We start from the raw sequence: 26,853 nt of genomic DNA, 5'->3' as shown, positions 1-26,853 counted from the left end.
TAATTGCGTCGCCAAGACAATAGGCGAGTAGTAGTTTTATTGCGAGTTTTGTCGGTTTGGCAGGTCGGGTTCAAGGGGTCGAACACGAAAGTGCACGGACACAAAAACATCACATTTAGCCAACTCAGTACTCAACATTATGTTTATAAATCCAAATAACGTCGATATATATATATATATATATATATAAACTATGTTTAATGTATATATAAGTAGTATATATAGATAGATTCAACTCGAACACCTATGCATCGCGTCTCAAAGTATATATGTTATAAATAAAATATTAAAAAAAACAGAAGAATATAGATAGTAAACAGCGAAAGGTATACAAAAATATAACGAGGTGTAGATATATATTTATAACTAATGAAAAAAGAAAATCTATTTTTATTCTTACGTTGATGAATAAAATAATTGGTATGCATATAACCATATAGCAATTTTTCATCAGTTATTTGAATTAAATATTATTTTTTCTTTCATAGAAGACTTATTTCAGGAAACAAAATGGAAAATAAAACAAAAATCTATTTCGCGAGAGAAAAACGCCAGACACGATCTGACAGTTGTACAAAGTCTAGTCGTGTCCAAATAAAACGTCAAAATAATGTTTTTCTTTTTCTGGGGGGAGGGGGGATCCGTTTATAGATTATACATAAACTAAAACTATAGTGGATTGAGTGTCTGCATGTTGGAGACGGGTCTGGTATAAAATGAAATGTATAAATTTGTTAACAGAGCAAATGTTTATTGAAAAAATATCAGTATGTACATTGGTGCCCACATTGTGTCAATAGCTGAATATTTCAACAATAATAAAAAAATATTCTACTCTACTTTATCTGCTATCCTAGTATTACTATATTTGCTTATATCGCAAAGAATTCGATGGAAACGGTCTTTGTGTCATTCTCAGTGTTTTCTAAAAAATAATGTCCTTGGAATTTTGCGTCAATCGGCGTGATTCGAAATAAAACCTAGTTCCATCGGATTCCTTATGATCACTACGAACTAAACTTAGATGAAAACTACTTCCACTGGCCGAAGAAAAATCAAAGATTACAATATTCGAAATCGCGTTTAATAAGTCGCAAGAGAAGTCGTATAAACCTTACTTAGCAATTATTTATACTATTGAAAAAAATCTGAAAACCATTCGTATCTCATTGTATTTTTATACTAATTATATAAAATATAGTATAGTAATGAAAAAGTGGATGTGTGCGAGGCTCGGATTTCGTGCGTTATGTGTCTCTTTCTCTCTTACATCTCAGAATAAAATAGCAAACGATAAAATGACGTTCTTAATCACAGTGTGTTTAATAATCCTCTCGTCGAAGTTTTAAACACAACGTCTTAATCGTCGTTTCGTTTTTTTTTTGTAACATCATCAGGAGCTTTATTTTTCTCCTTTATTGAAGTAATACATTAAAAGGCTCTTGCTTCTATAAATATATTTATACGTTGTAAATCGCCGCGTTAGAAAAATTTGCCTTAAGTCCCTATCCGATATCTTAAATTTATTTAATAAACGAGTCAAGCATATAGCTCGATTGTTATTAGCAGACTACTTCATACTGCGTTATTTATTTAAGTATTTCCATTATCTTTTGCGTCACAGTAGCAGATAAGTTTAAAGCAATCACGACGGCTGTCGCCTGTGACGACGACAAATCTCAAACGTTATGCATTTTTAATGACGCTTTTTCCAACTCTAGAACGTCATATAAGTGCGTCACTTTTTATAACATTCTCTTTTTATTGTACTAAACAATTTGTTTGCTAACTGTCTTTAATAAAAGATTATATTTGTGTATATTGCCTTTCATATTAATAGGAACACGAATTTAAAAGACAATTTATTGAAAAAATACTTTTTGTATGGAATATTTGTAAGTTACCCTTTCGTCTAAATTTGCTACACTCTCCGTAAAACACCATCGGAAATTACTCATTCTTTTCTTTTATAAGCTATTAGTTAAAAGAGATTCTATAGAAAGTAATACATTTGCACAAGGAGAATTGCATGTTAAAAATTAATCATTGATATTTTACTGTATTAGTAATTAGTATTAATCTTCTCTGATATTTAATAGTTATACTGGTTATCAGATTATAGTTATATATCATTATCGAGAAAAAATATACAGCTAGAATTTATATATGTTTCCAAATCGAGACTAGATAAATTACATCGAAATTGTAGAGAATAAAGAGCTTTAAAGATTTAAAAAATTCATTTTCTTACAACCATTTAATATTTTGATACTTTCATACTATAATTATGGCAAGAATATTTGTTAGTCTTTGATTAATTAAAATTAGTCTCGTACGTTAAATCAACTATTACTATGTGTATAAATTATACTTGCTTCTATAATTATGTATACATATAAGTCTTTTATAAAATTGGCATGTATTAAATGGCATTAACCTACATAACACAGTAATTATAATCTTATTGTACAGATAAAGATTTTTTACCCTAGATTGTACAAAATACTCAGCTATTCCCGTGGACACCAGACTTTGTACAATTGCATATGTTATAATTACAAATCACGTAAAAAATAAATTTTGTGAAAAAAAGATACTTTATACAAATCAAACCATAACTAATGTTTAAATACTTTTAGAAAATGCGTATACAAATTATAAGATGATTGAATGTGTGCTTAGTATAATTAGTAATGAAGTATATACTAATGTAAAAAAAATGAAACGTAAATATTTTAATGACGAGTAAAAAAACTTAAAAATAAATGATGAAAATATTCTTGTATGAAAGACAAACTAAGTTTAAGTACATGATTATGTGTCATGTGAACTATACAGTATTTCGCATCATTGTTTCGCATTCAACAGTCAGTAACCTCACCTTATTGTTATAGTGTATAGGTTTTGTTCTCTTTTAACGCGTACAAAAAGTATAAAGAAATGAAGAATGATGGCAATGAAGTTTCTGGTAGAAAGATTTCCCCAAAATTCAACTCAACATCATTATTTGGCCTAAATTCATATCACAGGCGTTTAAAAAATTCTTTTATGTACAATTTATAAAAAATAAATATTGGGAAATAATTATTTTAAATTATCAAAAACGTTAAGAAAACGGAAACATTATGCATACATTTAGAATGAATTTAAAGATCCGAAACGAAATTTTTGCGTTATTTCATTGTCTTTACACCAAATTTTATAAAAAAATTTTTCTACCAGAACAATGATATTTTGATAAATCACAGACATTTATCGCGGCGCATTAAGTAGCGATGGAAACAATGTTAAAAAATATATCTCTAGCTTACAGCTTACAGCATACTGTGCAATCTGCTTTTTTCAATACAAATTACATGTTACCTAAGGTTTACTAATCCGCGAAAAAAATCTCTTCTTGATTCGTCGTATTATGCGACCAATACGTTATTAATAACCAACTATTGCTTTTGTATATTAACAATAAATGCGCTTGGCTGAGTAACAGTACAGTTTTTATCTTCGATAATTGATCTAGTTTATCTAATGCAAAAAAACAAATACAACGTGTACTGTAACCCACTGAAGATGCCATCACAAATTTTCGGACACTTGTGTATACAAATGCCGCGGAAGGTAATTAGGAATGGGCTTTGTTGAGTACTAACATTGAAGTCAAGTGTGCTACTAATGGCTGATTCGGATGGTACTTACGTGAAGGTATCTTCTTGAAGACCGTTTTTGCCATAAAGCTTTGGAAGCGCTCAGCATAAAAGCCAGGTCGATGTACGGATACCGTGTCCTGAAACAGATTGGAATGGTCGAAAATCTTGTATTATAATGTTACTGTCTAGACGTGATAAAACGCCTGTTTTTATCATGTTTTTTCTTGAAATTGGATCAGTCACGAAACTTACGCCATCGTGAATCATCGACTTCCATGTGTGCTCAAGTTTTTTCTTCAGTCTATAACTTTGAAGAATGTCGATAATACCAATGAAAAGAAGAAGACGCTCGCCACGTGCGTTCCTCGCTGGAATACCACCCGGACTGTTGGAGAAAAGGTAGTTGTTGAGGAAAGTTGTTTAGGAAAATACGTTCCAGATAAAAAGCGGCAAAATATACTCACGGCACATCATCTTCTTCATCAATTGGCTCACTCTCAGCTTGAATACTTTCCATAGCTGTACTGTGAGCAACCAGCCTTTGGCGGTTTATACTACGAGATCTGTTTAGAGCAGCGGCTCCTATTCTATCCTCTCTTTCTCTTTCCCTTTCAGCTTGGGTAAATCCACCACTATCAGTACCATCTCCAATATCCTCTTCTGCACTTGTCGATAACCTCTGCTCCTGCAAATCAATAGAACATGAAAATTGTTATCCCGAAAATTTAATAGGTATTAGATATCTTATCAACTCGTTGTATAAACTTACAGATTTTTCCCTAGCAGCCTGATCAAGATTATGTATACCAAGTAACAATGAGTAATCCATGATTTTGAAACTTTCCAAAACTCTACAGTCTCGTTGAATAGTTTTGATCAACGCATTATATGTATCTGATTCTAGAAAAATACCTTCTGGATGATGTTCCATAAAATCTAAATCTTTGTATGTAGGTGAGCGTTTTGATCTCTCTGATTTAGATGCCTGTTTGGAAATAATTCAATTAATTAAATGAAACAGTGGATCAAAACCACCTTTTTTTTTGTTTCTTTAAATAAAAAACATACTTTTCTTTTATACGTCGACCCTTTTAAGTCATATTTTTGATGAAGTTTAACTGCTGATGGTAAAAGATTGTTCATGGCAACAAGTCGAACATTTTTACTATTACAGCGATAACAGTATAAACCAAAAAATTTTGGCAGTAAAGTTCTAGGGTTTTGGTTTAAATTCTAAAAAATACAAGAAGGCAAGTGAGTAATACAAAAATCAAAATATTCAAGCATACAAAGTTATGAATAAATTACCATATAATAACCAGGTAATAGTGTCTGTAAAAATTCGCCTTCTTTATGCTGAACAGTTTTTATGATAAATTCATCATCCTCAGTTAGATAAAAAATGCTTCCGCTAGCACCAGGATTGGACAACTCGCGCAATGGCGCACTACACATCGACATCTACAACATACATTTTTTTAGAACTGCTATTTCCATACACCTAGCTAAAGCAAAGTAAGTAATTCAGTTGTGAGACTAACCAAAAAATCATCTGGCTGAATACCGAACAGATCCCTAAAGTAACGAAATGCAATAGGTGCGTAATTTTTAAACTTAAATTCTGAAAAATGATGAGCTGGTGTGTGATTTGAGCCTTCATGTGGAAAATTTGTTGTCTCAACTGTCATAAAATCCTGCATAAGCAAATCACGTTCAGGTTTACTTGCCAGACCTCCAATTGCATGCTGTATACCCAACTGGATGGATCCCATAATTTGTGTGGTTTGAATCTTTATAAAAAAAGGAAAGCATTAATCTGAATGAATTAAATGAGGGAATTTTCAAGTAATTAGCAGCCTTTTATAATATTTTTTTATGAATTAATAATATAAACATTAAATGCAAAGAATTTGACAAACCCAATCTAGATGCTTGATATACTCTAATTCTATAATAACCCATCCCATTGCCTGAACTATTTAACTTTTAAGTTATTTCTGACAATTTAATTTTATACCCGTGTTTTGTGTAACTGACAATGATCACTAAAGAATACTGTCTTGGCTGTGATTATGGTCGACAGCTTAAAGGTTCCAACTTTTATTTATAGCTATCAACTGTTTAAAGTAAAGTTTAGCAGAATGTTAAAATGAGTGTACAATATCCGCAAGCAAAGAGTCAATAATGGTTGTTAGCATCTTTTTTGAAAATAAGTTGTTTCTTGTTTTTACTTACTTCAAAACATTTTCATTCACATTATGATATACCAAAAGCTACTGTTAAATTCTATTAAAATAATTGGGAGTAATAAAAAGCACCTATGATACTTATAAATGTTCAGAATTAATTATTAGAATTTTACCTTTTTGTAGGTGATTTCACCACCCACTCCAACTCTTCGATGTCCAATCTTCCTCTCCTTCTCCGACTTGTTCCTCGACACACTGGCCGAGGACTTGGGACCCACACTACCATGTTGAGCTGTTGAACTCTGTAGTACAGAAAGGGATTACTGCTATATTTATGAACAGAGTTGCAGGATAATAACAATTATTTGCACACACAATTCCACTTTGAATCTCACAAAGCATCAAATAAAAATGTTACTCTATTGAGAATACAACTATTAGAGAAGAAAGGAAATGCTAATAGTCTGTATGTCGATCCACCTGAATAGAATAATTACACACAAGCACAATTGGAGATAGAGCTACTGTATGCAAGTCTACCAACATCTGCCATAACCAATTGATTGCTTCTGACTAAACTATACCAAAGTTGTGATGGATAACTTTTTTGAATTCTAACCCAATAAAGTTTGTATACTGAAAGATATTCTTAAAGCAAAACTTTTTAATAATATACAAGACATTTTGAAAGAAAGGTTAAAAATAGCTATTCAATTGTCCTTTCACTAGCAAGATTTCCAAAACAAAAATTAAAAATATTTTATTCTTGCATTTTTAGAAATAGAATGAAATTGATTTCAAAAGCATTTTATGTATAGATATATATAGATGTACAAACATAAATGAATCATCTGATATTAAGTAATCTTGGAAGACTCAATAACCTGCATAGAATTTTAATAAGATCACCAGTACGATTAGCTTATTTATCTATCGCGTCACTGATCTTAAGATTTACCATTATTACTGATATAGCTGCTCAAAGTCATATATGGAATGATGTGTGATAATCTGCCAATCAATTAGTCACAGTTAACAGAAGCATTTTAAATTGGAATAAGTCTATTTGCATACAGCCAGATCATTTTTAAACAGAAACGTGATAATGTAAGAAAAGTGGTCTATAAGCAAAAGTATTGCTCATGTTGGGTTAACAAAGGAAAATGCGGTGACCACTGATGCACTTGCACACATGTATGCAGTGCTAGAAAGTAGAACAAGGGGCCTTGAATGTGACAATGGCCTAAGAATGCATTTATAGCATTCATTTAGAGGTCTCCAGTCTGACACAGTTTAGAGTCAATTCTTTTCTCCTCAAAGATATAAAGTCTGAAGGATACATCTCAGAAATCAGTGTGTAAATGTTGTGTGCAAATAAATATATATGCGATTAATTCATTTGCAAAATATTTGTTTGGGTATCTCTCAGAGAGATGAATCATAGCTGGTGGTATGAGCAAGAGATAACATGACATTGTTAATTTGGTTAAGTGCCTAGTACATTTGATAAAGTTTCTTGCATGCTCATACCAATTGAATGGCATTGATAATAGAGAAGCTGTTTCAGTATTTTTCAAAATAATGCTGTACTACAAATGCAAAACTTTTTTTTTACAAAGTATACTGATCAGTCAATATAGTACAGTGCCAATCTCATTTTCTATACACTATCAGCCAAAGAAACTCTACACATTAAACAGCTGGTTGGTTATCTCTTGCTTGAAATTCCAGAATTTCATAAATATATATTGGAATTTCACAAGTCTGGTGTTTCCCAAAGAAATCTACTCAAATGACACAATATGTAATAAAGTAGAATCCACATAGACTGTGCGTATACTCACATCAAAGACCATAAGCTTATCTCCAGCGTTGGACTTGTCTGAAATAGCGAAAAATAATTTTGTTTTTAAAATACACCGATGATGCTTCCCACTGTGTATTATAATAGCTCTGCATCGGCAGCTACATAATATATCATAAAAAGTAGTCGGGCGAGTTTTATGCTAATAGCATGAGATCACCGCTCGAGCATGCACGAGGAATTCTAATTATGCTTCACGGAATTAGAAACTCGAAAATATACACGCTGACGATCATTTTCGCGAAAGTAAAACGGATCGATTTCTAAATATAAAAAGGGCTCTCCGCGCGCGGCTGTAATGAAAATCCATCGCACACGCGTTCCGGAATAATTACAGCGGCATTCCAGGCGAGAGCGGCGAGAAAAGTTACACACATTGTCTCGTTAAGGCCTTGAAAGAAGCGCTTAAGAGTTTAATTTGACTCATTAACGGATCGCTCTCTTTCTCCGCTCGTGTGATGTAGGTAAGTACATGTAAGTAGAAGGGCGGCTGTAATTCGCGAGGCGCCTCTCGTCGGACGTTATGTTTTTTTCTCAAGTAGCTCGAGGAATAAGTAACAGCTCTCTCTCTCTCTCTCTCTCTCTCTCTCTCTCTCTCTCTCTCTCTCTCTCTCTCTCTCTCCCTAGATTCGGCAGTGTCCAGTCATTAGCCGCCGTCAGCTGTCAAAGGCCTCGAAAGCCGCCACACGCGCGATCGTTCCTTTGGCGGCCGTGACGTCAAAGTGAGAGCCTTCGCTCGTATATATACGTTGCATGCAGCCTTCTTTCTCTCGCGGCGGCGCCTGTCTTTCCCAAGTCCGATCACGCATAGGCATATTCGCGCACGCATCTGGAATGCCGTCCCGTTCGTTCGCGGCCGTCGCGCGCTCTCTCTCTCTCTCTCCTTGATATTTATACCCGACACGACTTGCCGTCGTTCCATCATCATCGTCGGGCGTGATAAGAGAAAAAGTATGCGCGACAGTTTCTGCTCCGAAACGTTTAAATGCCTTGAGCGCTGTACTGTTACATGCACAATGCACCTCTCCAGCCGCCCTCTATACATTTTCTTTTTAGACGCGCGCGCGCGCTGCACAAAGCAAAAGCAGCAGTGTAGCACGCCTACTACAATGCGCGTACAGTCCCGTTGGGAAGTTCAGGCCGGTCGCGGCTGTCAAGGCTCAGGCGTTATACACACATTCGTCCAGCTTCGCGGAGATAGGACTCCGGGAGTCGGACGTGGTGTGTGTGTGTGTGTGTGGGAGAGGTTATGTTCGATCCAGAGTGGCCTCCCTTCGGAGCCGCCGAGGAAGCCCCGTAGAGTCACGCGAGCGAGCGGTGCGATAGCTCTCGAAGCGAGTACGAGAGAGTATGCTTCACTTACATAGGGAGCGAAAAGAGAGCGCGGCTCTAATAGGGAGAAAGAGGCGACGAGAGCGAGCGAGAGAGATAGAGAGAAAGTGGGTGGGCGTAGAGTAGAGTAGGCATTAGCGGAAGATTAAAAAAGAAAAACAGATCGAAGGGGGAGACTTACGATCCTCGTCGCCCGAGTCGTCGGGGTCATGGTCTCCGGTGGAGCTGGCAGGCCCGGCGACGTTGGTCTCGACCACCTCGATCACGTCGACGTTGTCTCCCGAAGCCATTTCGTCTGGTCAACAACACGTCCTCTGCTCTCCGGCGCAGAGTCAGCGGCGCGCCTCCAGCGATGCTGCTGTTCCTCCTCCTCCTCGTCGTCGTCGTCCAAGTAGCCTCGGCTCGGGTTTCACACAGGCTGGCACACGCGCACGACACATATATAGCACACACGCGCGCACACACCACAGTAGGTATAGACGGAGACGGAGAGACACAGCTCTTTTTGTGAGAGACGCGCGGAAGTGCGGTGTGTAGCTATCAGCCCAACCCTCGCATCATCTCGTATGCTCGTTTCTCTTTCGCCTCTTTCTTCTCCTCTTCTTCTTCTTCGTTATACACTCCGTTCTCTAAAGTATAGGAAATCGAAGCTTGCAGCAGGTGATGGCTCCACTCAGTGGCAGAGTCGTTGGTTAGGGCCTCGGAGGGCCGCGAGCCCCTCGCGCATCCTGGCGCACTACTGCCGCTCACACACAAGCGACTAAGCGAGCGCTACTGCTGCGGCCGGACTTTCTCGCCTCTCTCTCTCGCTCGCTCGCGCTTATACTGCACATGCGCGCGACAGATTATCGCGTATTCGCGAGGAGGGCGCGACTATTCCACACTTGGCTTATTTCGGCTTCTGTCCATCGCCGCTTTCTCCGCGGCCTTTCCCTCTCGCGGGATGCATTTTCTGACTGACTCCGTACGCGAGCGCAGCTATGGGACAATGTGATTGGCTGGAAGCGAGCGCGAAACACTTGTTCTATCCACGAGTTTATTGGCAGGGGCGGATGCGCCCGCATCGGTGATATCGGCGCTGCCGCTTTCACGTCGCTATTGACCGGATGCCATTTTGATACGGTTGAGTAGAGACATCTGGCGGACAGAATGCGAGGTGGAGGTCGGTAAGGTAGGACGCGAGGGCTGGTTCAATAGAGCACGACCTTACCTACTGACGCCTGTGTAGCACGTTGATGATAACGGATGTTTTTTGTGTATCGACGATTTTCCGATCTGCGTTCTATGATAGTTCAGCGGCGGTCTCTGATCGGCAGGACGATCGGGTTTTCGGTGTTTGTTCAAACACACATACACACATACACACACGCACACATACACACACACACACACATATATATATATGCTCGAATTAATGTTGCTGAAATTGTTTCGGTCTGCGCGGTACGATCTTTGAAATTTTTGATTAATTTGCATCATTATTTGAGCAGACGAACGAAAAATATTCTTTTGCAAATCTCAAATATTCTCTGGTGCTTGCAGCGTGCTCAGTGCTGTGCTTTTTATATGCCGAATTGCCGATAACGAATGTAATAAAAAACAAACAAAATATAATGATTCACTGCGAGACGATTCGCGCGACGTGAAATTTCGTCTGAGTTAACAAAAATTTCAAAATTTGCATAAAAGCGCAGCACCTGTTTAAATGCGTAGAATGTAGTATTGGCAGCTTTTTTATGCATATAAGTTATGGTATGAAAAAGATGCCAAGTCTAAACGTTTTTTGTTGAAATTTCATCAACTTTTGCATCATCAGGATTTTAAATTCCTTTTGGTAAATAGGATAATCTTCGCAGCGAAAATGTGAGCTTTAACAAATTGTCTATTACGATTATTGTTCACAAAGAATGGCAAATGAATTTTGGTACGTACAAAAACTTGGCATTAAAAAAATGAATAGTCTATCTGAGCACTTTTCGTCGGGCTTGAATGGCCAGTAGATCACCAAGGTTTTTTCTATGTATTTTGCCTCCTGAACACGAATTTCGAGGGTTGAATGCCCAAAAGGGGTCAGGTAATTTGTTATTAACAAATTAATTGTTAATATTCAACAAAATTATGTTATTTGCCAAAAACTTCAACCCAGAAACAGTTTTTTAGATTCTTTATATGATTCTAAATCGAAAATGTTCTTATAAGATTTTCTGAAAATGCTTTGTTTTCGAGTAAAAGAGTACTAAAATCCGGTCAAACTCGCGATTTTTTTCTAAATTTTATCATACTTGATCAATTTTTTACTCAAAAACAAAGCCTTTTCCATAAAATCTTATAAGAACATTTTTGATTTAGAATCGTGTAAAGAATCTAAAAAAATGTTTTCTGGGTGGAAATAACATAATTTTGTTGAATATTAACAATTAATTTGTTAATAACAAATTACCTGACCACTTGTGGGCATTCCACCCTCGAAATTCGTGTTCAGGAGGCAAAAATACATAGAAATAACCTTGGTGATCTACTGGCCATTCAAGCCCGACGAAAAGTGCTCAGCCGCCTAGACTAGAAGATAAGTTTAACTCGCATCGACAGTATGTACACAAATTGAAAACACATGTAAAATAAGTAATCGAAAAATCAGTATATGTCGGCACCCTACTATAATCAATTATAATCAGATCTACCGTTTTACCAACCGCAATCCTTCGATCTTTATTATCGAAGAAACCACATATTATGCAGACACCTGAATATTCATTATGACGTAGGATTCATATCGAACGAAAACAAAGTTCGTCGGTTAAAACCGAATTTCAAGCTACCGTACTTGGGTATTATCGTCGTTTATATATTTTTTATATTCGCTAAATGTATATAGTTGCTTTGTCAATAACACGCGTTTTGTATTCTTTGAGTAAGCAATTTCAATCAAAGAAAAATATTTGTAAAATATTACAGACTCAAAGTAATTTATTCAACTTTCGATATTTTATAATTATAAAACATACGTATAATAAATTAAAAGGATAAATGAACATCGTACGTTATATCGAACAAAGTAACATAGAACGTCTATGGAAGAATAACAAGAATCAACGACACCACCTAAATCCTTGATCATCAACACAAGGCTTAACGACGACAAGCAAACGCATGTAGCGAGCGATTTCTTCTTAACAAGGTGTTTAAATTAAGTTTCAATTAAGAAGCCCTTCGCGATCCGGCGACCGATGCTTTATACGCCGTGGTTTCTACAGTCTTATCGCGTCGCCTTGGCAATTAGCTGTTTTCGTGCATTGTATAGAGGCTCTAATGCGATTTTTATTGTTCTGTTATGTCGACGAGAAACCGGTTCGTCTAATGAAAAATTGTGATGCGATCGCGCAAGTGTTGTTTTTTTCCTTCAAGCACTTTCTCTATACACTGATATGCTGGTCGAGAAAATAAAAATAAAAAACACACTGCAATGATATTATATTATTCATTGGAATAAACACTTTGAGCAATCGGTACATTTAATTAGCAGCTTCGCGTATGTAGGCAAAATTGTAATACACCAGCTCTTATCGCTGTTTATTGATTTTCATTAAATGGCGTGAATTGTTCATAAATCAAAATGCAAGGGGCAATGCACGGATGGTGGTCAACAACTTTTCTCGGCGATATCAAGTTTCATTAACTTTTTTAAAATAAGATTTCAGATACGATAAACGTTTTAATCAGCCTCCATCAAAATGATAGAGTATAATTCTAACTACATTATTGGATTGGCTACATTAATACACACGCGCAAATATAAACGTTATGCAAATGTCCACGTTCTAAAGTCATGTTCTGCGCTGCCAGGCGTAAAAAAATAACAATGAAGCGCGCGAGGCGTTGTATTACGAGACATCTTTATTTGCACCTCATTTTTCACCGACCAGGTAAAATATCTTTTTTATATCAGCTTATTGGTATTCCACATTTTCATTAAGCTATCAAACGTCATATGTGTTCGGCATTAATTATGATGACATCTAGTCATACTTTTCTCGGTTTCTATACGGAATTTCTTCAAATCGCGCGTCTAAGCTCACGTGTCACATGTTCAACGCGTTCAATATTTATTTTGCACACTTCGTGGGGCCGACGTATTAAGAGGAAATTAAGCTCGAACTGGCACGAATATCAAACAAAGACTGGCGAGTCTGATACTTGGTGGGTGGTTAGTACTTCTCACTTGCGTACTGCCTTTTTTCAACGCGTGATATCTGCTTCATACGCTTCAGCAATTTTAAGGAAGAACGACACCTGACAATAAGGCATTTTATGATTCGGATGATTTATAGAATATATCGATTATGCATTGAACTTTTCCTACACGGAGTTTATGAAATAATTGGAAAGATCATATGCGTACCTTATTATTTGTAGATTTTCAAATGGATTCAAACTACTTTATGATTGCATTCCTCGAAAGATTATTTTACTTCTAATTCTGCGATGCTGCGCTAATTTTTTTACGATATGCTGCTGTCCATATCTGTAAAAACACGGGCACAAACCTTATTAATACGCGTATGTTATCACATCCACGCGTATAAAAGTCAGACAATACAAAAAACTAAAAAGTATTAAGTAGAAAGTCATGTTTCGAAGTAAAATAATAAGAAAATAATTTATAATAATAGTAGCTTTTATTTTTATATTGCAACGATATCGTTATAAAATTCGTGGAATTCAAAAGGTGTGAGCCTTTTAGTTATACCATCGACGTGAGATCACTTTTTTTTGTCACACAAAGATATTCTGTTATAATAAGACTGAGGCAATCAGTAGCGCTTTATCGCCGACCACGCAACATTTTTTTAACAATTTAAGGATTTCTTCTTTCGCTGTGAAATCATATTTTACGCTGAACTGTACTTGATTGACTATAGTAGTGTATTCTACACAAATATCTCTGACTGTCGAAATTTTTTAATTCTTTCTGTGGCAAAAACGTAGACGATCGAAATAAAAAAAAATAGTTTTTAGTTTTGTGAAAGAGGGGACTCTTTCCAAAATTTCAGCCCGATCAGTCGAAAATTGCCTGAGACATCGCATCCCACACATTTTTCGATGATAAAACTATAAGGCACTTCCGTGTCACGGTCGTGCCTAAAAAGTAATGCCCAAGATAGTTGGTCAAATGACAACGTTTACTTGGTTCGGTTGGCTAAGGCGCGCGGCTATCCTTGTGCAGGGCTCAGGTTCGAGTCCCCGGTCGGTCGAAATTTTTCGAATGATTTTTCGCATGGAAATAATTATGTTATATACTTTCGTTAAAAAAAACTCGATTACAAGCCTGCTAGTAATAATTTTCCAATTCTAACCTCGAATCGCCATTAATCACGTGCACCTGTGTCGTATTATTTCACCAACTATCTTCGGAAGAAAATAGTTAAGAATATAGTCCGGGCGCTGAGGGGGGTCTGAGTGATCCATTTTTAATATACGAGGTCGCTCCGGTAACCAAACGTTTTTTTTTTTGATGTATTTTGAGGCGTAGAATCCGAATTTCGTGGTTTCCGGGCGAAAAAGTTGTTATTTTTTTGTTTATTTAACAATTGAATGAAAAATTGATGAGTTTTGCTTATTCTCATGGAATGTATGCATATAATAATGTGCGATACATAACTATATGTGTATTTTGAGGCGCAGAACTCAAATTTGACAGTTTTCATCTCAATAAATTATTAGATTATTAATTATTTAACAATCTATTGCATAAAACGTCGATTTTCGCGTATTCTCGTATTATATATGTGTTACACATCGATTTATACGTTTTTTAGGGTGTAGAACACGAAACCGATAGTCTATAGCCTAAAAATTTGTTAGATTGTTTATTATTTAACAAAAACGTATAAATCGATGTGTCACACATATATAATACGAGAATACGCGAAAATCGACGTTTTATGCAATAGATTGTTAAATAATTAATAATCTAATAATTTATTGAGATGAAAACTGTCAAATTTGAGTTCTGCGCCTCAAAATACACATATAGTTATGTATCGCACATTATTATATGCATACATTCCATGAGAATAAGCAAAAATCATCAATTTTTCATTCAATTGTTAAATAAACAAAAAAATAACAACTTTTTCGCCCGGAAACCACGAAATTCGGATTCTACGCCTCAAAATACATCAAAAAAAAAAACGTTTGGTTACCGGAGCGACCTCGTATATTAAAAATGGATCACTCAGAACCCCCTCAGCGCCCGGACTAAATACTCAATCTAAAAACTGCCAAAGAACTAGGATAAAAAGCGTTACATCTTGTAACAAAAACTGACAAAGAAAACTACCAAGTTCTGATATTGACAACCTCAGAACTTCAAAATAACTTGGATACCGTTTCTACCAGGGGGAAGTCGAGTTCCATAAGTTCAGCACGCGGGAGATCAAGCACTCGGAAAGGTACGCACAGCAAATTTCACAGATTTGCATTTTAAAGCTCCGAAAAGTGCTAGTCTTCGCGGTAAATGTGTAAAAAGTTCTAGTATCTTCGCGGCAAAAAACTGAAAAGTGCTAGTCTTCGCGGTAAAAATATGAAATGTGCTAGTCTTTGCGGTAAAAATATAAAACGTGCTAGTCTTTGCGGTAAAAATATGATACGTGCTAGTTTTCGGGGGGAGAAAGGTAGAAAATGCTAGTCTTCGCGGCAAATAGTGAAATGATTTAATCTTCGCGGCGAACAACGAAATGTACTAGTTTTTGACGCGAGTTCTGAAATCTACTATACTCTTCGTAGGGACCGACGATATACACTATACTAACATTTCTCTTTCTAACCTTATCGAAGGTCCATAACAAAAAGTCAGTGACAGTATGTTGCCAACTATTTCTTATAATACATAATTATCTCTTATAAAACTTCAGAATTGTATCAATTGTATAACTTTTTTTTGTTTAGATAATTCGCGTACATTGCATTATATATATATTATAATATTACATAATAATTATAGATATGAAGAAATTATTCGATACTTTTATTAAAATTGTAAAAAAATTTATTACGATAAACAAATTTTTTAACTTTAGAAAGTCATTTGATCACCTCGCGACCAACTGCAACGAAGATCTCACTTTTTTTACACTATTGATACATACAGGTGAGTTTAACGATTGCATTTATAAAGCAGTAAATCGTTTTCCAAATATAGATAAAAAAGGTAAAATTAAGCGGTATCTAATCTAATTAATGACATAGGTATATATTTGCATGAAGTGTACGTTGCAACTTCATCAATGCACTTGCGTACAATATATACTTTGTTACAGCACGAGGCATGAAAGATCATCAACGTGTAGTATTTTTAACAATCAGTGCTCTGTTTTATTGACACTGCAACAATCTATTAATTTTTTTAGCATCGAGAGGCGCTATAACTGCAGCAATGCGCGTGGATCAGTAAGACGACTCAAGTCGTCGCGTCGTTTGATTATCAATAGATCCACAATCAAACAGTTATGTATATATGCGTATGTGTATACGTTACAATACACGTGCGGCAGTTGGTTGCCGTAGTGTATAAACTCTTGAGAAAAAAAAGAGACAATATTGGTTCAATGCACTCGGCATTACGTCACTTGCTTCGTTTAACCAGAATTTAAATGTAGCTCGTAAATCACGAATTACATTTAATTGAAGCGTTATGGAGAATATGCCGCGTAAATGCTTCACGAAGGTTCTCTCTCTTTCTATATTATAGTCCAGTGTGCGTATATTAAGCGATGGAATAGAGCATTGCGACATGCACACTTAACGCGTATTTTTCATCGGACGCTTTCCTGTTGTACTAGAGCAATTTAGGCTCTAGTTAATGCTCGTTCACACGAGTATAATAAAGTCGCGATTCTAATCTTATGTAAAACGAAGCTCCCGATCTTTTCTTCATCAACTATAACGAATAAATTATCAAAATACAATTGTTATCGCGATGAGATACATTTCATTGGGAGACACAATGCTCGATTCGATTTTTCCGTACACTCAGTCGATTGTTGCTGGAAAAATACAATTTGCTCTACTTGCGGCAAAGCCATACGACTTGACATTGAGTGCGGCTGAGTAGCTAAACACGGAATATAATCAACCATTATGAATTTCAATGTGAAGGTAACGCGTGTGGAGAAGTCGGGAGCTTCAGGTAAGTTCGCCGCTGCTATACGTGTTTCGGCAAATCTTATCTGCTACTTATACTCGTTATTAATGTGATTTAAGAGAAAAGTGATTTAAGAGAAATTTGATTTAAGAGAATATGGCTGGAATTACGTCTTATATCCTTTTCAGGCTGTTTTTTCCGAAGAAATCGTTCGATGTCAGTGAGTTTCTGATACTCAGCGTGACGTCCTCTGTGCGATAGCATCGAGAAATGTTTACCGGCTTAATTAGACTGTCTGTTTTTTTGTACGAACTCAGTTCACTGAAAGACCTGTGGTCACACAAATGTCACATTCACAGCAAAAGAGGAATAATTATTTCCAACCGACTCCAGAAGTAAGGCGGTTTCTTCTTAAGAATCGACAATGATTAAACTGCAATTTTCAGCGTTGGAAATTTTTTTTTTCAATTGTAGGTCATATCATTATACATTCACGCTTATATTCAGTACTAGATTTGTACAATTTTCTCAATAATTGATATAAAACGCATCAGCTTTTGATAAAAAATGAATTATTTTTTCCTAATCCTCAACTACCGGCCAACGAATCATCGATTTTGAAGACATGCGATTCGTTTCTGACGTAATCCAACGTTCGATTTAACGACTCGTGACTCGTTCAAAACTTACACTGCAAAATAATACTATAAAACTACGATCTTCATAAATAAATTATATCATCCAGCGATACTGCTATGAAAAATTCGTCATTGACTACGAGACTTTGCGCTGCTTCGCTTCTAGTGCATGCAACACGATTTCGCAATAATGCATTCGCAGCGCACGATAAACAAAGATGATTGTTGTGGTGACTCAGATCAAGTCCGATGAAAATCATCCAAATTTTCAACTGCACAGTGTACAATAAGTCGACGGCAGTACTCGGACGTGCTGAGAAAAAAAGAGCAGTTCCGACAGATAAAATTGTGTCAAATTCAAATGCACTCGCATTCGAAAGATCGGGGATGTGCGGCGCTGAGCGAGTGGGAGTAAGATTGTATACAAGAATCGAGGGAATGAATGGGGGAGGGTAAAATGATTCGACGCCGCGGAAATTGATTTCGTCAGTTTAGCTTACGAGATCTCGAGAGACGATCTCTTTCTTGAGAGACGCGTGTAGAGACGCGCGCGGTCACGACGAAGATGGGAATCGAGAAGAAACAGTCGATTCAATTGGAAGAAATTTGCTCGAAAAACAGGGGTAAGTACTAAACATTTAATATCCCAACGAACGATAATCGATGCTTTTGTCCAATAATTGCAAATCTTGGACAAGAAATTATCCTAGCTGTAAGCTGTTTTAGTTTATTGTTATAATCAGTATAATATGATTTATAATCATGCACCCGCGAATGAAATTTAAAACGAAACGAAGAAATGAAAAACCGTCAACGAATTATTGAAAAATCTATGAATAGTGATTATTATATTCAAGCCTTCTCTATACATCGTCGACAAATTGAACTGCATCGTTTAGACGTCATACACTCGTCCAATTTGAGCCAGTTAGGCTGAAACTGTCGAACGAACAGCTACAGCCATTTATAACGTTTAGAAAAAGATTTTTTTTTCATTTTTTAAATAAAAAATATATTCCGCGTGTTCATGCAATCGATCCATCTTTTCAGCATCCGAATCGAAAGGGGCTGATTTTGAAACAGCAGTAACTACGTGTGGATATGGAAAGTTCCATTATCTACTATTCCTAGCTGTAATTCCGGCATCATGGGCTTCTGTGCTCGACAGCTCGAATATGTCGATGATTTTGCCATCGGCTGAGTGTGATTTGCAATTATCGTTATTCCACAAAGGAATACTAAATGGTATCACATACGCAGGTAGGAATATTAGAAATAACCATAATATCAGGATAAATAGATTATCTGTAACAATTTTACAGATTTGGATGTTGAATTAATAAATTAAAATTTTTCACATCAACAGGTATGGTCAGCAGCGCCTTAATTTGGGGCTTTATTGCAGATGTAATGGGAAGACGGCGTATTTTGGTATATGGATTTTTCGCTGATGGGATATGTAATATTCTCTGTGGATTATCGCAAAATTTTGCAACCATCGTTTTTTTCAAGTTCATGAGCGGATTTATGTAAGTTTATGGTTTAGGGATTGTTGACGCAGTATATCATGTTTTTTTTTTATTAATAATATTTTCTTATCGATTAATAGCATCAGTGGACCCTACGCTACGATAATGACTTATTGTGCCGAATTTTATTGCACCAAAGACCGACCTAGAGTGACACTAGCAGTTGGTTTCACGTGTTTCGCTGGCTGCATTGTTAATGCTGGTAATTTTATAATTTTTCTAAATTCCAAACTAAACAAAACGATTTTATTTTTACAAATAATCTTACAGCATTGGCTTGGATTATAATACCTCAAAATTGGCACTTTGAAGTTGGGGATAACGCGTTCGTTTACAACTCCTGGCGGATCTACATTACGTCATGTGGGATACCAATATTAATCGGGGCGTTGGGTTTAACCTTTTTTCCCGAGAGTCCAAAATTTTTGATGAGTCAAGGACGAAATGAAGAAGCATTAGAAGTTTTTAAAACAATGTATGCCGTGAATAATGGCGTATCCAAGGACACTTACCCAGTGAGCATGAATCATTAAATTATTTTATATTATGGATTGCACAATAAGGGAGTACATTCAGTATCCTTATCGTTTTAACTGTATGTTAATAATTTCTAGATAAAATTGTTAGAAAATGAATTAATCGACCAAAACGGTAAACAGAAAGAAATTGTTGAACAAATGGGAGGAACAGTACTTAAACCAAAAAGTCTGAAAATTGTCATCAGTGACGGATTTCTTCAAATGAAACCATTATTTATGGGTTCATATTTTGCTAGATTGTTTTTGGTAGTTCTAGTACAGTGTGGTGGAATGCTTTGGTAATTTACAAATTAATAACCTCATAACTGTTCTTTGATTCGAATTACATATGCTGATATACTTTTTTGTTAATTTATAGTGCTAATACTCTTCGCCTGTGGCAACCTCAACTTTTTGCTACATTGAACAATTTTCAAAATGGAACAAGCGGTGGATTGAATTTTACCTTTTGTGAAATATTGGATAACTCAACATCCAATTTACCAAAACCGATTAGTCTTGATGCTAATCTAACAAAATCCGTCGTTTGTACAGTGGTAAGAATGTTATAAAAATATTTTTTACACTATTATACATACATACACCGTATACAACAAAATTGATATCAGTAGATGCAACATTTATAATACTACCTTCATTGTTTGTTTTTTTTAGAAACCAGTGGACAATAGCGTTTACATGTTTACTATATTAGTTTCCACAACGACAAATGTCTGCTTGTTCTTAGCAGCAGCTTTGGTTAATTTAGTGGGCAACAAAAATCTTTTACGTAAGTAATGCTTATGTATATCTAAAAATAGAATTTATAATTCATTTACACTTACTTTCTTAAGAAATATTGCAATATGCTGGTAGAATTAATATTTTTTTTTTTCAGTAATCTGTTTTGTTTTATCAACTTGCGCTGTGCTTGTTCTTAATTGGGCAAGTCATTACACGTTTATAATAGTACTTACTTCCTTATTTGTCGGACTAATGTGTACAACGACGAATTTAGTTATTAGCGTTACTGTAAATTTATTTCCTACGTCACTGAGGTGAGATTACAGTAAATATCAATTTTCATATAAAAATATTAAGTACTAATTAAAACATAAAAATACATAATATCTTTATAGAACAATGGCTGTGAGCTTAGCGATGATGATAGGGCGGATTGGAGCCCTAGCTGGAAATATCACATTTCCTGTGCTTCTCGATAGTGGATGTTTTGTAGCTATAGCAGCATTAGCTGTAATTCTCATAGGTGATCTATGTTGATTATTTCTAAAACTAAATATTAGTTACAAGAAAAATCATTTTTATTGTCTTTAAAAACATTCAAGCATCATGTTCATTACCGTTTTATTTTTAGTCTCTGCTGTGCTCACATTATTTATTCCTAAGCACAAGGAAAATGTGAAATAAGGAATATCATCAAGGACATAAAGGGAGAAATATGGAATCCACTACTTTTAACAATGCCAATGAGGTCGACAATGCTGAACAATGTCCTACTGTATATTATTTCAGTTTACATCAAATATTGCTTGTTTGGGTTATATGTGAGTAGTATACTTTATAATTACGAATCATTCCAGTACTGCATCCATAAAATCCATAATTCTAAAATCGCTATTATAACGTTCGTAGTTACAGTTAAACGAGATTTGAAAATTCTGAAAATATTAAACGAAAATTAAATACGATACCTTAAAAAAAGGCGACAATAAATAAACCACGTAAAAACACTCGTAAACATACTGTAATCTATGACAACTAGCACAACTTTGAAAAATCTTATTTATAAAATTTACCAATTTCAGAATAAGACTCTAAAAATGGCAAATTATAGAATAGGTATTTTATGAGCAGTGCTAGTCTTTGTAGAGTTTGACGATATAATCATTAAGCGAAGTAAGTGAATTGTAAATATCATTGTACAGATTAAAAAGTATAATTTTTATGTAAATACATTATCATACATGTCTGAATATATTGGGCGTCATACAAAGCTCACTTGTCTGTCGAATGCTTGAGTTTATAATCAATGAAATTCAAAAATTATAGTTTTACAAGTATAATCTATGTCTTGTGCATTTACCGTCATTTATAATTGAATTAATTATTATAAAAAAGTATGTCATTATAATTATTTATTTTGTTTCGGAAAGCTACAGTGAAACATTTAGATTGTTGGTTAATTCTTTAAAAATAAATTAACAAACATGTATCACAATAACGCACTTTTACTACAAACGTTGTTGGTAATATATTCCAGTTGTGTGTTTAATTTTATTTATAATAACTGCTTGATCATATTTTCAAAGTATATTTCTTATATAGTAAACTTATGTAATTTATTTTACAGTCTACTGCAATAAGCTAATTACAATTAATAGTTTAATGATTTTTTCTGCCATTGGCATATTTGTTGATCAAAATTCTGATTATCGTTCGTTCCGTGTGAAATAGATATCGAAATATTTTTACTTTGAGTCACAGAATTATTGGTTTCATAAAATCACGCTTCAAGCAACTAGTCACTTTTGAAAACGTGTTTTTATACATCCCCTATTAGAGCTAATGTACTTTTTGAAATCAAACGATTTAGGAAGCCTTCTGCTTTCAGCATAAAGTGAATATTACAGTTGTTTTATCGAACTGCATATTATAAAAATAATAATTATAGTGCATTGTATATCAAAGAATTAAGTTGTAATTTCTACCATATAGTGAAGCAAGTTATGCGTTAGTCGCGTTTGTTAAAAGAAAATCAATTGATATTAATGAGCCCCTCCACGAACATCCAATATTGATTCAGTGACGTTTTGATATTCATATACCTATCGTACTACTTAGCAATTTCTTACGTCTTAAGTGTTTAAACCTACATACATCACTACAATCGTTTTGAAAAGATGTAATTCTTTTTTCCCTTATTATGATCCACGATAGATTTTGAAAATGTAAATTAATTTTTACAATGACTATTCAAGTGGAAAAAAATACTTATAGAATATCTGACTGTAAAGATGGTAAATTATACAGAAAAGGAAATGGTCAAGACAATTACTTTATCATAAAAGTGTTTTATTAGTTGGTGTAATAAAAAATAGGCGATGTATTGCTAAGTTTATAAAAAGAACTTGTACCATGTAGGGAACGTACTAACGGATGGACGAGAATTCTTAAACGTAATCGAAGTATCTTCTTCTGCTCAATTAACCTTATGTAATATATCTGACGTAAATCGGCATGTGTTATATGTGTATCTTTGAAAATCTGTAATTTACTCGACGAAAAATGCATGAAGTATGAATTAATATTTTAAATCGTTTATTTTAGCTATGTATGAGAATTCGAATTTCGTTATATATAACTAATGATTTACGAGAGTGCTAGAGTAGGTTACTTTTTTATAAAAGGATAAATGTCGCAGAATAAAAAGAATACTATACGTAAAACTAAATTCTAAAGAACTGTCATGACGTCGTGAAACGTAATAAAATAAAAATTGATTATGATGTTTTTGAGATCTCCTTTACCTAATTCAAACAAGCTAAAGCTTTTGCCAATCTGATTAAATATTGAATCATCCAGTTTATTTTTAACCCCAATGAAAATAAAGACACTTTCAAAGCACGTTCATGCACGTGATTTAAGTGATAACATTATTGACACTTAACTACCACTAATCTGTATAATCGAAAATCAATATATTCGTGGGAGAGCAGTTGTAAAACTTACTGTACTGGCGAGTCGTACCAGGGACACATCGTACACCATAAAATAAAGAACTTATTAAAATTTTCGAAATTGTTCCCTAGTATAAAGCTTATAGCTTTATACTATCATCTGTTAATTGAAACTGATTTGGTAGTTTCATAGTTTAAAATGTCTACTAAATTGGATCATAAATCGAAAGGTAAGTGATAACCTATTCTACACTTTTTACATAAGAAAAAATGGGAGTTTGCCTAAGTGGCATCAAATTAAGACTTACATTATCTACTTACATTATGATGGGCGACAGTTATTCAGTAAATCCTGACGTTTCTTTTTTTAGAATCTTTCGAAGAGGATGGAGCGGACTTCGATAAAGCAATTACAGCAGTAGGATATGGAAAATTTCATTATTTATTACTCTTCATATTAATACCCGCCACGTGGTCTTCGTTCTTTGATACATCGAATATGTCTATGATTCTACCGGCAGCAGAATGTGATTTACAATTAACTTTATTTCAAAAAGGCATCTTGAATGCTGCAGTATATGCAGGTAAATGAAAATTTTTTTCTAAAATTTGTCTAATTATCGCATGCGGATTAAAATTAAAACTACTATGCTTTTTAGGAATGGTCAGTAGTGCATTTATATGGGGCTTTATGGCTGATGTCACTGGAAGGCGGAAAATTTTGATTTATGGATTTTTCTTTGATGGTGTGTGCAACATTTTAAATGGATTTTCCCCGAATTTTGCCGTTCTTGTATTTTTCAAATACATGAGTGGTTTCATGTAAGTATAAATATTGTTCATCACAATATTTGAATAGAATTTATTTATTGGTCAATTTTCTCATACCTCGATCGCACTAAAATTTCGTATTTTTTATAAGTATAATAAACTACCTTTTCCATAATAACGACGATTATCATATTAATAAATTGATTTATAATTTTTATCGTTTTTTATTTGTATTTATCTTACAGAATCAGTGGCCCTTATGCTACAGTGACATCATATTATGCAGAATTTCACTCCATCAAAGATAGACCAAAAAAGTTACTTGGGCTTAACGCGATGAGTTTTATTGGAAACATTTTAAATTCAGGTAAAAATGATACCTATTATAAGCATTTTAATTAATATTAAGCACTTTTTTCGAATGTTTATTATTTTTCAAAAAATATATCATAATAATTAATATACTACAGTTAAGTTTCATTTTGTTCACTTCTAATCATTTTTTATCAGGTTTAGCATGGCTAATAATACCTCAAGCTTGGTTATTAGTTTTTGGCGACGATGTATTCCTATATAAATCATGGAGGATTTACCTCAGTATTTGTGGGCTTCCTATAATTTTTGGAAGCTTGTGTTTATTCTTCTTTCCGGAGAGTCCCCAATTTCTGATGAGTAAAGGACGAAATGATGAAGCTATGGAAGTTTTAAAGAAAGTTTATTCAATGAATTCTGGTTTACCGAGTGAAAATTATCCTGTAAGTAATATTACTTGAAAATTTATATAAATATATCTGTGTATAACATTTTATTCTTTTGCTTTAGATAAAGTTATTGGAAAATGAAGCTGTAGAAATGCATGATAAGTCGAATATTGGATCTACAGAACCTAAGTCGTTTTCTACTACACTTTGTGAAGGTTTCCGACAAATGAAACCCTTATTTGCAAGCTCATACTTTATAAAATTATCCTTGTTGTTTGTAATACAATTTTGCACGATGTTATCGTAAGTTATTCAATCTTATAGCATATATACTAATTAAAGTTGTGGAATCAAAAAATGCCAATAATTTTCTTTATGGTTTTAGAAACAATACACTCAGACTTTGGCAACCACAACTGCTAGTAATTTTGGATCAGCCAACAGACGAAACTGATTTGTCTCTTGGGCCTAATACATTTTGTTATATAATTAATAATTTTACATCGAACAAAGCTAATTATTCCATTTCCGATATTGATAATGTGGCTGATTGCGTAGAAGTAAGAATTTCTTTCAATTTATTAGTTTATACTTATAATAACTTATACGTAATTTTTATTTATCAATCATAATTATTATAATTTACTTTTAGAAACCATTGAATGATTCTACATATTTAAGAGTCCTTATAATCTCAGCTGCTGTGACACTTAGTATGTTCATGGCTGCTTTTTTTGTAAATTTATTTGGAAACAAGAAGCTGCTTCGTAAGCAATCTGAACATTTTATAATTGCGATATTGGTATAACAATGAAATTTTAATTATCAATAATTTTTTTTAGTGGGGACACTGTTTGCTTCCTTAATTTCTGTGACTTTATTGATTTGGACATCTAATACTATACTGATATTAATACTGATGTGTTTGCCAGTCAGTATGATGTGTACGGCTACAATCTTGGTGGTTAACGTAGCTGTCGAAATTTTTCCCACTACATTAAGGTAAATATGTTTTACTAATAGAAATTTAAAAAATTGTTATTTTAGCCGTATAAGTACAGCTTATGAGGGATCTGTAATTATCAATAAAACATTAAAGTACAACGGCGCAGTCAGCCCAAGTGTTGCATGATCGCACGAAGATTGTAAAATCGTACGCTCGTTTAGGAACAATATTTTTTAACATAGCAGGCGAAATAATATATTTATTGTTTTGTTTTTTTTATAATTTTAGGGGGTTTTAATGTTTTTTTTTTTGTTTAACAATTTTAAGACTATTATTATCTTTGTACCATCGTTTCATTTTTTCATACATGTATAGCATTAACGTAATACATTTTCAGAACAATGGCAGTGAGTTTAACGATGATGGTAGGCCGTGTTGGAGCACTCTCTGGGAATGTTATGTTTCCAGTACTTTTACAGTACGGTTGTATTGAAGCTGTGATATTTTTAGTTGCCATGGTATTAGGTAAGATATATTTTTCGTATAGTTTTCATACATCATTGATAGATTTTTAAATTTGTAATTTTTATTCTTTTTTCAGTCGCTTTAGTTTTAATAATATTTGTTCCCACATCAAACAACAAAGAAAAGTCGTAAAAAATTAAAATGTATAAGCAAATGGCTATAAGACATCTATGACAAGAAGATTTTTGTACAAATAGTATTATTGTTTATTGATATTAATGAATTAAGTTATGTATGTAAATATTTTCCAATAAGTAGGATATTTTATTGTATAAAGTTTAAATAAAAAATCTATTTTTAAACGATGTGATTTAATTTACATTAATTAATTTACGGATTTCATCAGTACTACTTA

General features: G+C 34.3%; 3 protein-coding genes and 1 long non-coding RNA gene across 20 annotated transcripts in view; 2 read left to right on the top strand and 2 right to left on the bottom strand.

Annotated features, from left to right (window-relative positions):
- The window catches only part of LOC100123047 (phosphatidylinositol 4-phosphate 5-kinase type-1 alpha), a 33,834-nt gene extending 23,706 nt beyond the window's left edge, over nt 1-10,128 (bottom strand). For 16 of the 17 annotated variants that reach the window (XR_001729267.3, XR_004227851.2, XM_031931424.2 and 13 more), the window contains exons 1-10: nt 9,211-10,128; nt 7,678-7,715; nt 6,007-6,135; nt 5,186-5,434; nt 4,953-5,105; nt 4,713-4,877; nt 4,414-4,629; nt 4,109-4,329; nt 3,897-4,029; nt 3,694-3,781 (exon numbers count right to left, since the gene is read on the bottom strand). Coding sequence is in view for 15 of the 17 variants with exons in the window: in XM_031931424.2 (XP_031787284.1) it covers nt 3,694-3,781; nt 3,897-4,029; nt 4,109-4,329; nt 4,414-4,629; nt 4,713-4,877; nt 4,953-5,105; nt 5,186-5,434; nt 6,007-6,135; nt 7,678-7,715; nt 9,211-9,319 (1,501 nt within the window). In the remaining 2 variants the exon portion in view is untranslated. Of the gene's footprint in view, nt 1-3,693; nt 3,782-3,896; nt 4,030-4,108; nt 4,330-4,413; nt 4,630-4,712; nt 4,878-4,952; nt 5,106-5,185; nt 5,435-6,006; nt 6,136-6,208; nt 6,492-7,677; nt 7,716-9,210 lie in introns of those variants that run through there. The other variant, XM_016986292.3, reaches the window with a different exon arrangement.
- A 2,593-nt stretch (nt 10,129-12,721) lies between these two features.
- Nucleotides 12,722-14,618, bottom strand: LOC103315797. Its single transcript, XR_512083.3, has 3 exons — nt 14,384-14,618; nt 13,429-13,551; nt 12,722-13,319 (listed from the first exon to the last, which is right to left on the bottom strand). It is a non-coding gene; the product is annotated as an uncharacterized LOC103315797 (long non-coding RNA).
- A 3,471-nt stretch (nt 14,619-18,089) lies between these two features.
- Nucleotides 18,090-23,393, top strand: LOC100123034 (synaptic vesicle glycoprotein 2B-like). The gene is made up of 11 exons (XM_016986287.3): nt 18,090-18,433; nt 18,861-19,070; nt 19,177-19,339; nt 19,420-19,541; nt 19,610-19,854; nt 19,954-20,156; nt 20,237-20,414; nt 20,533-20,647; nt 20,756-20,915; nt 20,997-21,124; nt 21,233-23,393. Exons 1-11 carry the CDS (start codon nt 18,376-18,378, stop codon nt 21,283-21,285), a joined length of 1,635 nt encoding a protein of 544 aa, XP_016841776.1. The 5' UTR covers nt 18,090-18,375; the 3' UTR covers nt 21,286-23,393.
- Nucleotides 23,394-23,495: 102 nt separating this feature from the next.
- LOC103315905 (synaptic vesicle glycoprotein 2B-like) lies at nt 23,496-26,803 on the top strand. The gene is made up of 11 exons (XM_016986288.3): nt 23,496-23,785; nt 23,927-24,139; nt 24,215-24,377; nt 24,572-24,693; nt 24,837-25,081; nt 25,149-25,330; nt 25,413-25,587; nt 25,680-25,794; nt 25,870-26,029; nt 26,371-26,498; nt 26,575-26,803. Exons 1-11 carry the CDS (start codon nt 23,755-23,757, stop codon nt 26,628-26,630), a joined length of 1,590 nt encoding a protein of 529 aa, XP_016841777.1. The 5' UTR covers nt 23,496-23,754; the 3' UTR covers nt 26,631-26,803.
- Nucleotides 26,804-26,853: the final 50 nt, after the last annotated feature.

The sequence above is a fragment of the Nasonia vitripennis genome, chromosome 5, assembly GCF_009193385.2.
Source record: "Nasonia vitripennis strain AsymCx chromosome 5, Nvit_psr_1.1, whole genome shotgun sequence".
NCBI lineage: Eukaryota > Metazoa > Arthropoda > Insecta > Hymenoptera > Pteromalidae > Nasonia > Nasonia vitripennis.
Note: the sequence above shows the minus strand (reverse complement) of the source record. Positions and strands in the feature narration are given on the sequence as shown.

What these genes read in the sequence shown, in the direction of transcription:
- LOC103315905 (XM_016986288.3), top strand. Translation starts at nt 23,755, where the DNA reads ATGTCTACTAAATTGGATCATAAATCGAAAG. An exon ending in GAATGCTGCAGTATATGCAG is followed by an intron (nt 24,140 to 24,214) that starts GTAAATGAAAAT and finishes TATGCTTTTTAG; the next exon opens with GAATGGTCAGTAGTGCATTT. An exon ending in ATGTGGCTGATTGCGTAGAA is followed by an intron (nt 25,588 to 25,679) that starts GTAAGAATTTCT and finishes ATTTACTTTTAG; the next exon opens with AAACCATTGAATGATTCTAC.
- LOC100123034 (XM_016986287.3), top strand. Translation starts at nt 18,376, where the DNA reads ATGGGAATCGAGAAGAAACAGTCGATTCAATTGGAAGAAATTTGCTCG. An exon ending in TGGCTGCATTGTTAATGCTG is followed by an intron (nt 19,542 to 19,609) that starts GTAATTTTATAA and finishes ATAATCTTACAG; the next exon opens with CATTGGCTTGGATTATAATA. An exon ending in ATTAGCTGTAATTCTCATAG is followed by an intron (nt 21,125 to 21,232) that starts GTGATCTATGTT and finishes TTTTATTTTTAG; the next exon opens with TCTCTGCTGTGCTCACATTA.